General features: G+C 42.2%; 1 protein-coding gene across 1 annotated transcript; it reads left to right on the forward strand.

Annotated features, from left to right (window-relative positions):
* The first annotated feature begins 2,821 nt into the window (after window positions 1-2,821).
* LOC119310467 lies at window positions 2,822-12,410 on the forward strand. Its single transcript, XM_037586210.1, has 9 exons — window positions 2,822-3,123; window positions 5,079-7,538; window positions 7,634-8,319; window positions 8,848-10,096; window positions 10,206-10,543; window positions 10,779-10,967; window positions 11,491-11,600; window positions 11,851-11,942; window positions 12,039-12,410. The coding sequence occupies exons 1-9, from the start codon at window positions 2,961-2,963 to the stop codon at window positions 12,074-12,076; spliced, it is 5,325 nt and encodes a 1,774-aa protein (XP_037442107.1). The 5' UTR covers window positions 2,822-2,960; the 3' UTR covers window positions 12,077-12,410.
* Window positions 12,411-12,555: the final 145 nt, after the last annotated feature.

A 12,555-nucleotide genomic window follows, 5' to 3' on the forward strand; every position in this document is an offset into this window, starting at 1 on the left:
TGGGCACGTACACACGTTCCTGTTGATGCGCCATAGCCCCCAGCGGTGTCACAGTGAATGCGGTCATTCGGCGCCGCCCTAAGGACGAGCCGATCTCATGATCGTGCTTCCCAGTCTTCTCGAAGATCCACTTCCACGACATTTTGTGCCGGCGGGTGGGCGGTGATACGTCTCTAATGTATCTATAATTTTTGATTGTTCTATGCTATTATATTATCTGTTTTGGATGTTTTATATGCATTAATATGCTATTTTATATTATTTTTGGGATTAACTTATTAACCTAGAGCCCAGTGCCAGTTTTCGTTTTTTCCTTGTTTTTGAGCTTCACAGAAAAGGAATACTAAACAGAGTCCAAACGGAATAAAACTTCACGATGATTTTTCTTGGACCAGAAGACACCCAAGGGACTTGAAGTGCAAGTCAGAAGAGCCACAAGGTGGCGACAAGGGTGGAGGGTGCGCCCCTTCCCCCGTGGGCCCCTTAGTGACCCCCTGACCTAGCTCCTCCTCCTATATATTCACAAATATTCCAGAACCACCAGAAGCATCCACGAAAAACACTTTTCCACCGCCTCAATCTTCTATTCCCGTGAGATCCCATCTTGGGGCCTTTTCTGGCATCCTGTCGGAGGGGGATTCGATCACGGAGGGCATCTACATCAACTCTATTGCCCTTTCGATGAAGCGTGAGTAGTTTAACACAGAGCTACGGGTCCATAGCTAGTAGCTAGATGGCTTCTTCTCTCTCTTTGATTCTCAATACAATATTCTCCTCGATGTTCTTGGAGATCTATTCGATGTAATCTTCTTTTACGGTGTGTTTGTCGAGATCTGATGAATTGTGGATTTACGATCAGCTTATCTATGAATATTATTTGAATCTTCTCTGAATTATTATATGTATGATTTGATATCTTTGTATTTTTCTTCCAATTATCGGTTTGGTTTGGCCAACTAGATTGGTTTTTCTTGCAACGGGAGAGGTGCTTAGCTTTGAGTTCAAGCTTGCGTGGTTTCACCCAGTGACAAAGTAGGGGTAGCAAGACACATATTGAATTGTTGCCATCAAGAAAAAAAAGATGGGGTTTACATCATATTGCATGAGTTTGTTCCTCTACATCGTGTCATCTTACTTAAGGTGTTACTCCGTTCTTTATGAACTTAATATTGTAGATGCATGCTGGATAACGGTCGATGTGTGGAGTAATAATAGTAGATGCAGGCAGGAGTCGGTCTACTTGACATAGACGTGATGCCTATATTTCATAATCATTACCTTGGATATCGTTGTAACTTTGTTCTTTTCTATCAATTGCTCGACAATAATTTGTTCACCCACCGTATTATTTGCCTTTAAGAGAGAAGCCTCTAGTGAAACCTATGGCCCCCGTGTCTATTTTCCATCATATTAGTTTCCGATCTACTATTTTGCATTCTTTAATTTTCAGATTTATAAACCAAAACACCCAAAAATATTTTATCTTTTATTTAGTTTTATCTATCTCTATCAGATCTCACCTTTGCAAGTGACCGTGAAGGGATTGACACCTCCTTTATTGCGTTGGGTGCAGGTGTTTGATTGTTTGTGTAGGTGCATCTACTGAGGACTTGCACGTTTCTCCTACTGGATCGATACCTTGGTTCTTAACTGAGCGAAATACTTATCTCTACTGTGCTGCATCACCCTTTCCTCTTCAAGAAAAAAACCAACGCAAGCTCAAGAAGTAGCAGGCGGTGGCAATGGCTAGGGTTGATATCAGGTGGTGGGGCAGAGGGAGGAAGATGAGTGCCCCCCTTGCGCACATATGGCATTTAAAAAGGACCAACATGTGGTGGTTGGGTGGCTGCCACGTGCGTCCGCGGCGAACACCGAGCAAACGTAAACCTGGTTAAAATCTAGAGCGGATTTGCATCCCACGGCCACGAAACAGACAATTTAGCGAAATGGATCGCCACATTGGGCCATGGTTTGTGGCCACGCGGACCCAAATAGACACGAGCCGACCAATGCGCCTCGCGTTGGAGTTGTCGTAAGAGGCTAAGACACACACAATACACCATTCAGATGCTTTATGAGATTCAGCAAGCAAGGAATGTTGTTCTGCATCCATAGGAGATGATATGCAAAATCCGAAGAATATAGCAAAGAGAGGTGCGTTAGTTGGCTGAAGAATGGGCAAGCTTAAAATCCCAAAAGCAGCCGAAACGTGCCAGTCTACAAGGAAGATGGTGTCTTTCGTTAAGATTAATTCAGACGGGGTTTCTAGACACTGATGGTGTCTTCATTGCCGGATCAAGTTTTAGATACAAACTGTTATGTGGAGCTGGCGAGCAGGCTTGGTCTACCACAGATTATTCTGGAGATGGCCCGTGTGAGGCAGTTTCTCTCAAAGCTAAGCAACACAGAGGTGGACCGCTCAATCCATGGTACAATAGCTTGATTCAGGCTATGCTCCCCTTTTGTAAAATGTAAACTTGTGTGGTGTTGTAGATTGGCTAATGCTTATGCGCATATGTGTTTTAGCCAATGTTGGGGATATCGCTTATCGGCAACTTATCGGTCGACCCAAGATAAGGGTAAGTCATCCAGTTTATTAGCATATCGGCCAATTTATTGTTCGATTTATCTTATCGGTCAGACACCGGTAAGCATTTGTGTTGATAACTGTCCTCTGATGATGTGTTAAAGGATGCTATGTGTAAAGACATGATGTGGTTGTGAGTGAATATAATCCCGGCTTTCTGTCTCTCTAAAAAAAAACCCCACCAGGCACTAGAGCAACGCCCGCTTGCGGCTGGCCGGCTAATCAATCAGACTTCCCACTCCCCCTCGCCCCGATTCAAAAATTTCGTTGCCCATCTCTTTCCCCCACCCCGCTGCCGATCCACCTCCATGCCCAAACCCTAGCCCCCCTCCTCCGTCCCCGGCCACCTCCGCCACCGCTCCGGCAGCCGGCCATGGAGAACCTCTTCATGCAGGTCTTCGAGCGCCGGGACTGGGTCACCGGGCAGATGCGCCAGCAGGTCGACTCCCACGCCGAGTCCCTCGCCTGCGCCTTCCTCGCCGCCGGCCATCGCCCCCCGCCGTGGCTCCTCCCCTCCTGCGCCGCCGGTCCGCAAGGTGCGTATCCCCTCCCTCCCACCTCCCCATGTTTGTTAGCGCTCGTTCGCTCCGCTCGTCAGGGTTGGATTCGGCTGGGTTGGGTAGGGGATTGAGTAGTTCGTTGGTAATGCAAGCCTAGATTTCCCCGTATTAGCTAAAACGAGGAGAAAATGTGGTGTTCCGTCGAAGCGAGCCTACTCAACTGCTCATGCTACCTTCCCTGCAACCAATTTCACCCTGTCTAAAGTAGCTGTGTGCAGTAAATCTGGACCAGACATTGGTTTTGTAGCAAAAACAATAGGACCGATGGCCATACATGCCAAGGGCATGTTGGTTGTGCTAAGGAGATTGGACAAATGTCCTAATGTTAATTTGGTTAAGATGTTTATTTTGGGCGATGTATGCTTTATATTACTTTTCTTGCGGAATAGTATAATGGAGCAAGAAAACATCAGTGTTCGAAAACTAGTGGAACAGACTTTTGTCAGGCTATGAAACTTCACAGATGGTAGCATCGTATGATTTGATTGTGACTTTTTGAGGTATGCCTGTACTATGTTTCTCCTCTAAACTGTGGCTACAGAAACCATCTTGTTTCCTTGCTAACCCCAGATATGCTTCTAGGTGTCGATGAATAAATGAGCTAAAAGATGCCATGCTATATGCTCATATTCTTCAGTAGGCTTTCCTTTAGCTGGTGCAATTCGTGTTATATTGCTGGCTGAATGATGGATCTTAGCTATTTTTCTGTTGTAGTCTGCTCATCTATTGCCAATGCTTTCATCACCACCTGCTTGCTTGCCATATTCTGTACGAGCATTCAAGATTACATACCTGGTATTCAGTGCAACAGAAAGTTGTAGAATGCATTTTAGCCCAAATTGAGGTTCCTTTCAGCTGTATGTTATCCTAATAGATCTTTACATTTTATGTTGTTCTAATAGTTCTTTACATTTTGTGTATTACACATCTCACCCTATAGTGCATCAGAATTTTTTAATACATCTACATCTTGATCGGTAATGCTATGACCTCATTATAGAAATACCATACATATTTTTTTCAAGCAAGTGGTTACTTACGGCAAACTAAAAAAGAACTTGAACTATCACAATTGTGTCCTTGCTGATTATTAATCGTCAATATTTAACAGCGAGGAAGATGGTCAGGGAGTTGATCCTGTTGTTGTCCAGAGTCCTAACGAAATGGTTTTCTGTTTAGAGAAACTATTCATGTGATGTACTGTAAGTTTGTGACATATTGTGTAACTCTGCGGCGATTTCATGAGTGCGGTCGTGTTGTTATCTGCGAGAAGAAAGGCTAAATGAAGCTACAAGCGGGCGCGGCAAAGCGCGCCTGTTCCTCTAGTATTAGTTGCATCCGAAGAAAGTTTGAATAAAATTAGTTAAAAGATTTGCTTCCTCAAAACTGCGAGTAGTTTCCTGAGACCAAAAGATTTGCTTCCTACAAATCCGCAAGTACTTAGTTTCATAAGAACAAGCACCGAAGGTGCAGATTGGTAGTTAATCCCATGTAATTAGCAGCCTACATAACTAGTACTGCATTATTTACGGATGCACTTCAGTGCAAATAACCACCCAGGCTCATTTTAGTGGGCCATCTGATATGTCTTTGGTTTAGCGTGGTTAAACATTCGTACAGGATTAGCCGTTTTGTTTTGCTGGGCAATCCTTTTATGTGTTGGATTGGGGAATTTTGAGTGTGCCAGTTTGGTGCCATTGGTCCTACTACTTGTTTGTTTATTAGAACCCGAGAGGGACACACCTGCAGGATGCAGGTTATAAACATTCATGAGTTACTAACTGGTTGGCTAGTGATTCTGAAATTTGCTGGAAATACACCGATTCTTTGTTTATTTAGCCTTTTGTTCACCATTGGTGTCCGATTTTACTCCCTTGCCCATTGCTTTTGACACCTTCTATTTGTTAACTGAACTGCTTGTTTACTTGTAGAGCTAAATGGTAAACCAATTGTTCCGGGGTTACTTTTTGCTGGAAGCCAGATTACTACACCAGCAACCAACAGAACAGTCTTTCAACCTCCAGCTGTGCCTAGTATTTCACTCAGAAATATGGAGGTTCCAGATGGATACGCTGGTCTAGACACTATTTGTGATACCATGGATACTAACCAACATGAAGTGCCTCAGCAAAAACAGGTTTCAGTTGACCAGGAGGTTGTTGAGGCTAATTCTGATGTCAACATGTTCTCTGTGGTAAAGCGTTCCAGGTCAAGGCAGCGGCATATTGAAGATCGCTCGCGGGAGAAGGGTCAAGCTACAAATAGTGGAACCAGTGATGTTATGCAAGACAGGATGCAGAGGTCTGAACTTGCAACTGCAGGTTCGAACAAAACAACTGCATCATTATCGTCCAACCCATGTGGTGATGGTGAAAACAATGCTGGAAGAATGGCCTCTTTGCCATGTCAGGAGAAAGGTTTTTATGCCAACCAGGATAGATCAACTGAATTCGTCAAGTGCAGTAAAGATGGTGATCTTGGAAATCAAGGAGTTCAGTTAGATTGTTCTCAAAACCAGATTGTTAGTTCTGATAATAATGTCAAGGTTTCTGTTAGAAGTTCTTTTGGAGTGCAAGTTACAGGCAGCGTGTGCCATGCACTCCCTGAAACTTATCTGTCGGTTGAGCCGAAAAAACTTCAATTTGATGGTGTTGAATCAGTTTGTATGAATCCTGTAAGTGAACAGATGATGCAGCAACCAGTATGTGCCCTGGAAGGTGCCAATCTTGATCTTGCTGAGGCACATCCCTTAAATGAAGACCCATCTTCTACCAGCTATTCTCAAGTTCCTCCTTTTATGGGCAGATTATTGCTTGATGGTGTGGAATCAGGATATTTGAACCCTGACAGTGTACCAGTGAAGCAGCAGCAGAAAAGTGCTTTGGAATGTGCCATTCTTGATCTTACTGGCGTGCATTCCGGAAAGGAGGACCAATCTCCGACCAGTTCACTTGAAGTACCTAATCCTACCAGCATACTATTGGTTGAAAGGGATACACTGCACACTGTAGAAGATACTGAAAGACTAACGAGACCTGACAGTTCTTCAGATCGGATCATCACTCGGAGTTCTGTGTCTTTTGTACAACAGTGCTCTGATTCTCATGTTTCACATCCTCCATACAGTCAAACTTTGCAGTCACCTACCCAACTAGGCGATACTATTTTTGGGGCTCCTGCATCATCACGAATATTGCCGGACAGTCTGTTAGAGGAGTCCGACAGTGAGGACCTCTCACATTCACCAGTAATTAAGGTGGATAACCAATGCTCCCAATTGGAGTCTGCTGAATGCCCAGAGCAGCTTCAACTTCAGACTGTAGAAGATACTAGAAGAATAACGAGACCTGACAGTTCTTCAGATCGGATCATCACTCGGAGTTCTGTGTCTTCCGAACAACAGCTCTCTGATTCCCATGTTTCACATCCTCCATACAGTGAAACTTTGCAGTCACCTACCCCACTAGCTGATACTAGTTTTGGGGTTCCTGCATCATCACAAATATTCCCGGACAGTCTGTTAGAGGAGGCCGACAGTGAGGACCTCTCACATTCACCTGTAAATGATGTGGATAACGAATGCTCCAAATTGGAGTCCACTGATTGCCCAGACCAGGTTCAACCTCAGACTATAGAAGATACTGAAAGAATGACGAGACCTAACAGTTCTTCAGATCGGGTCGTCACTGGGAGTTCTGTGTCTTTCGAACAACAGTGCTCTGATTCTCATGTTTCACATCCTCCATACAGTGAAACTCTGCAGTCACCTACCCAACTAGCTGATACTAGTTTTGGGGCTCATGCGCCATCACAAATATTGCTGGATAGTTTGTTAGAGGAGGCCGACAGTGAGGACCTCTCACATTCACCTGTAAATGATGTGGATAACCACTGCTCCCAATTGGAGTCTGCTGAATGCCCTGAGCAGCTTCAACCTCAGATTGGTCCTTTGGGCGATGCTTGTAAAACAAGCCTCTCTCCTTATGAAATACAAAGTAATGACACACATTCCAATGGTTGTGCTGTTGTAAATGTCTCTGTATCTGAAGAAAATCACTTATCTCAGGAGCAACATTTGTTGGCCAGAACATCTTTAGAATTCAAGGAGACCGATGTGGAGACTCCCTTTGGCCCTGCTTCCCCGGTCACACAAAATGAGACGCTCAATGGGAAGGCAGCATATGATGCGGTCAACTGCCATTCAGGAAAGTTGGATGATGTTATGTTAAAATTTTCAGCTTTGACCAAAGCATGCAACATTTCTGTCAGCAACAAAGAAGACGAGTCTGTAGTGCCAGAAGTTATGAGCAGTGCTTCAGCTAGGAGAACCAGCGAAATGCACTCAACTGAAAGGAACAGTATGACTTCGGCCGAAGATCTGCAAAAAAATGGTACCATGCTTGCTATTTGTTGAATATATATTGGCTAGTTTTTTTGGTAGCAAAAGTTATTGTGCCATGTCCTTACATTGTTTCTTATCTTGCAGGAACAGAACAAAAGACCTCTCTTCTTGAGAATGCTGTTAAAGAAAATGGTAATTCATGTACAGCAGAAAACGATAAACAGAAATTTTCACAACCTTCTGTTCAGTACTTCTTACATAGTGCAGTATCACATGAGAAAATCAATCCGCTCAAGTCAGACAGAAGCAGTGTTGCTTGTGACCAGAAGAGATCTGTTCAAGATGGAGTTAAAGTAAATGATAGTTTGTCATCTAAAAGGAGAAGAATAAGGCACCAATCAGACTTTGACCTTTCCAGGACACCTTGCACAAATTCAGTGTCTCTGAACCACCAAGTTGACATTGCTGGTCCTATGTTAACTGCGACAAATTTCTCGGAGAAATCCCATCCTTCGAGTCCTTACTTCTCAAGGAGTTCAGGATCCTGCAAGAGCATGTCTCTGGTGTCAGAGGGGGGAAATGCTGCAAGTGACGTTTATGGAAATGGGAATTCTTCATGGGGAAGAAGAAATGCAACTAGCCTATTAAATGTTGTCCTTGATAACTCTCCTACTGCAAGCACCAGCAGGAGTGCATTGGAGGGAAGGATCTTCAAAACTTCTCAAGAACAGAAACAAAATAAGTTGGAAGTTGAGTTTCTGACAACGACTGCTGCTTTGCCTTATTGCTCTGGCATCCTATCTCATAACAAGGAAAGCTGCACACAACAGGTATGTGCTCAGCAAGTGTACCGGACTACCAGTTCCCTTTCCTCTCTGAATAATATAAAATGTTTATTTATTACGGAAGAACTGGTTATATTTTTTGCTTGCAAATTATGTCATGAAGTAGTAAACTAGTGGTAATGCTCACTTGCTCAGTCTGTCTGCATTATTGGTGGAGCCTTTTCTTTGGATGCTTTTGTCTGACAAATTTGAATCCAGTCACGTAGCTTCTCAATTTCTTGTTTTTATTATCTCTCTAAGGGATAGCTGATAGGAACATTCATGGGTATTTCATCACGATTTTGTACTGATGAACATAAAAGTTCCGTATATGGCCTGGCAAGTTTTTAACATCCATGTTGATTTGATGACCCTTATACAGTAGTACTGCACCCTTTAGTATTAGATTTGATTTTGTTGGCATTTATAATTGGTAGAGTTGGGTAATGTGCACTCTTCAGTCTATATTGCACTTGCTATTTTATGTGTGCTAGTAAGTCCTAGCGTATTTACTGTTGTTCATTTTGTTGGCAGGAAGGTACTTGCTTAGAAGGTCAAGACCTAAATGTCACTGCTGCAAGTGTGGCAGACCAGGAAACGGCTCTTGAGACGGACAACTTATCATCTCCTATTGCAATATTAAATCAAGAAAATTATTCTGGAACAGAACCATTTACTCAATTCCCGAGTTATGCTTTAGATCAACATGGTGAACAAGCATCTGCTCCGAATGCACTGTTTCATGGGAAATTATGTTATGGATCGAATGTTAAGCGTGGTAGGATATATAAAAGTTATGATCCAAAGGGACATTTGCTGCCTGGTGCTGCTATTTCAATGCCAGTATTCGAGAGATTTGATGTTCCTGGCCAATTTGACAGCCCAATTATCGGAAAAAGGTCATTTGAGTCCCTTCACGATTCTTGCCAATTAGGCACCATCAGCTCAGGTCCTCCAAACAAGTATAATACCAACACAGCGAGTAGTTTGCATCAGCTATTGACAACTATGTCACCAAGAAACAGTCGCGGCATTATGGACTCTTTCGGATATGGATCGGAACTTGATTCATTTTTCATTTCTGATGACGTAGCCTCGTGCTCTTCAAATGCCAGCAGCAGACAAGAGATTAATGAAACTCCATTGACTCCATCAGTTGAAAAATATAGCCTCCAGAAAATTTCATTAAGACCTGGATCTGGTTCAGAACATATGGGTTCTATTCCTGAACTTAAAATCTTCCGAATTGATGAAGATAACAGCATTCTGGAAGAAGATGAATACCAAGACATGGCTCCTGGATCTGTGGATGTGAATTACTCATGCCAGCGGCCCTCTGAGAGAACAGCACTTCAGGATATTACTGGATTATGTCAAAACAATGGAAATTCTCCGTCTCTTTCGATGAGATGCATGGATAAAGGTAACAGCATAGGCTTTAGTGCAGAATCTGTCAGTAGTGAGCTCACTCATCATTCAAATATAAAAAATGATAGCATTAAGCGAAAATACAATCATCCTACTTCAGTTAAGAGAGAAGGGAAAGCATCCCGTTCTCTTCATGGCAGATTAGGTACGACAGAAATAATCAGTAGCACAAATGGAAGACACAGGAGTGAAGCAAATGTTGACAAACAAGGCATGGCAGAACTAAAGAGCAGAAATGGAAGACACAGGAGTGAAGCCAATGTTGATAGACAATCTAAGCCTAGCAACATTGTTGCCAATGTGACATCTTTTGTACCTCTGGTAAAACAAAAGTTGCAATCTACAACAGTGTGCGGTAAGAGTATCTGTTTAATTGCATTACTTATTTCGAACTATATGCTAAATCTACAAATGTTCGATGGTGCTCATAAATGGCTGCTACAACTGGGGTTGCTGTCTTGCAGTTAAAAAAGATGTCAAGGTGAAGGCACTTAAGGCAGCTGAAGCTGCAAAACGTCTTGAAGAGAAGAAACAAAAAGAGCAAGAAAAACGCAAAGCGGCTGCAAAAGCAGAGCGTGAAAGACTGAAGCAAGAGAAGGAATTAAAACAAAAACTTGAAGAGGAGCAAAAGAAGAAACGAGAACTTGATGCGGCCGCTAAGAAGCGGCAGAGGGAAGAAGGAGAAAAGCGGGAAACAATGAAAAAAAGAAAATGCATGGATGAAGTTCGAAAGCAACAGAAGCAGCCTATGGAAAAACAACGAGGCATGAAGGATGAGAAAGACGCTCGTCAAAAAGCTTCTGTGAGTATAAGCTATATATATCTTATGTCTACCTTCCCCCTCCGCAAACAGTACTCTGTTTAGAAAATATATGTTATTTTTGTAATTTGAGTGGCAAAACTCTCAGATGGATCATATGAAATTTGTAATAGTATTAGATATGCATAGGGCTTTCAAAATATATGGTTCCCAAGCGTCATCTGATATATTCTCGAACAGAGGGGTATTTGTTTTTTAATATTTAAAATCATGGCAGGATAATATGGAGCCAAGGAAGAATTTGGTCGATGTAGGCAAAAACCAAGTTAAATCTGACGAGACTACTGAACATGCCCTTCGATACAAGGCCAATGAAAGTAAGGATGAGAAAGGTGTTGCAGTAGATGACAGGAATGCAAGTTTTGGATCTGATGCTAAGGAAAATATCCTGAACAGTCTTGAGGAGGTATGCCTTTTTATTTAACTTCATCATGCAGAATGTTGTCTTCTGTAAATCTGCACATGTTGATACTACTCATTCATCTTTGATATTGATCCATGACTGATATGTTACATGCTTGCAAATAATAACAGTATTACAAGTCAATATACTCGTATACAGATATAATAATGGAAGTCTTTTGAAATGATCACATGATAGTGGCTTCTACGCCATAATGCAGGCTCATCAGTTTGTTATTAACATGAATAAGAGAAAACTTTGGAAGACATGAGTAACAGTACCCTAATTTTTTTCTCTCCATTTGAGGCTATAGTTCTTAGAAAGCGGCAAAATTGTTAGAATGTACAAACATCTGTAGCATCATTGCAGTTGGGATAAAGCAAAAATAGGTTGTCAATCTGAGGTGTTTTGATTTCTCGTTTGACTTTAGTATAAGTCTGTATGCTTTTCATTGATTCCACTCTAGTATCAGCAAGCACTCTAATTTTTGAATCCTCTGCTCTGATGTTAATGAAACTTTTGCCAGTCCTACACAATGACTCCGTATAAAGATTCTGATGATGAGGATGATGATGATTATGACGAACATGAACAAGAAGCAAGGCGCAGAAGGAAATTTGTTCCTTCTTGGGCTCGGTACGTGAACTGACTATGGAATTTTGCACATAAATTGACAGCAGGATTCTCTGTTTTAATACTGATAAGCACTTCGATGTGAACGACAAACTGAAAGTATCTTCCGCTGTGGTCCTTCAGTAAATGGCGTGCTACCGTTTGCTAACCTTTTTTTTTTTCTGGATATAAAATTTTGGGGGTTTCCATTTCGCTTGGTATTGCATATTAACTCAAGCCTATTAATCACACTGTCTTCATGTTCAATTTGCAGAAAAGAAAACTTGGATAATATCTTACTATCCAATAAAACATTAGACGCTAGAGAAATTTTTGCACGGAAGCTGTCCTTCAACATACCTGAAGGTAATGTCCATTTCATTGTTGCTTTTTTGTCAACAAATCTACTCCTATAATTGCTAGTGCTGACCTTGTTGCCTCCTTCCTACCTGTTGCGTGCAGTCCTTTCGGCGGCCGTTCCGCAGCGCGGCTTAAGATAGCCTTCCATTCCATTTGATGAAGTAGTGGTAATATGTCAATGTAGTAGTTCTTCTGGCCTCCGTTTCGCCCTTGGCAGTCAGTGATGTGTATAAGCTGACCAGCAATCTCTTTTACCTCTAATCTAGGAATGATCTATGTAGGAGAACACTGCTGTACCACTTGACTACTTAGCTAGCATCGATCATTGCTTGGCAAAGTTATAGTTTGTTTATAACGGCTTCCGTCACATTATTTTTTGACGGGGATTGAGTATGATGTATCAGAGTGGCAACATTTGTATGTATTAATCAAGGTCTCATGAGTAGCAGGAAAGTGAGCTCTTTTGTCCGATGAGTACAGTTGGACTGTTTTGTAGTGGAAATTCCATTTCATTTGTTTAGTTGGTGTCAAGTGTAACAGAAAAGTGGGTATCAGCTGCAAGCGTAGTGAAGATGGAATTTGATACGGCTATAGAGAAATAATCAAGAACTAGTACAGT

This window comes from Triticum dicoccoides, chromosome 5B (genome assembly GCF_002162155.2).
Source record: "Triticum dicoccoides isolate Atlit2015 ecotype Zavitan chromosome 5B, WEW_v2.0, whole genome shotgun sequence".
Lineage (NCBI taxonomy): Eukaryota > Viridiplantae > Streptophyta > Magnoliopsida > Poales > Poaceae > Triticum > Triticum dicoccoides.

Bases quoted from the DNA above. Each gene is read 5' to 3' on its own strand.
- LOC119310467 (XM_037586210.1), top strand. From the start codon at position 2,961: ATGGAGAACCTCTTCATGCAGGTCTTCGAGCGCCGGGACTGGGTCACC. The intron at 10,544-10,778 runs GTGAGTATAAGC...AAATCATGGCAG, and splicing joins ACGCTCGTCAAAAAGCTTCT to GATAATATGGAGCCAAGGAA. The intron at 11,601-11,850 runs GTACGTGAACTG...TTCAATTTGCAG, and splicing joins TTTGTTCCTTCTTGGGCTCG to AAAAGAAAACTTGGATAATA.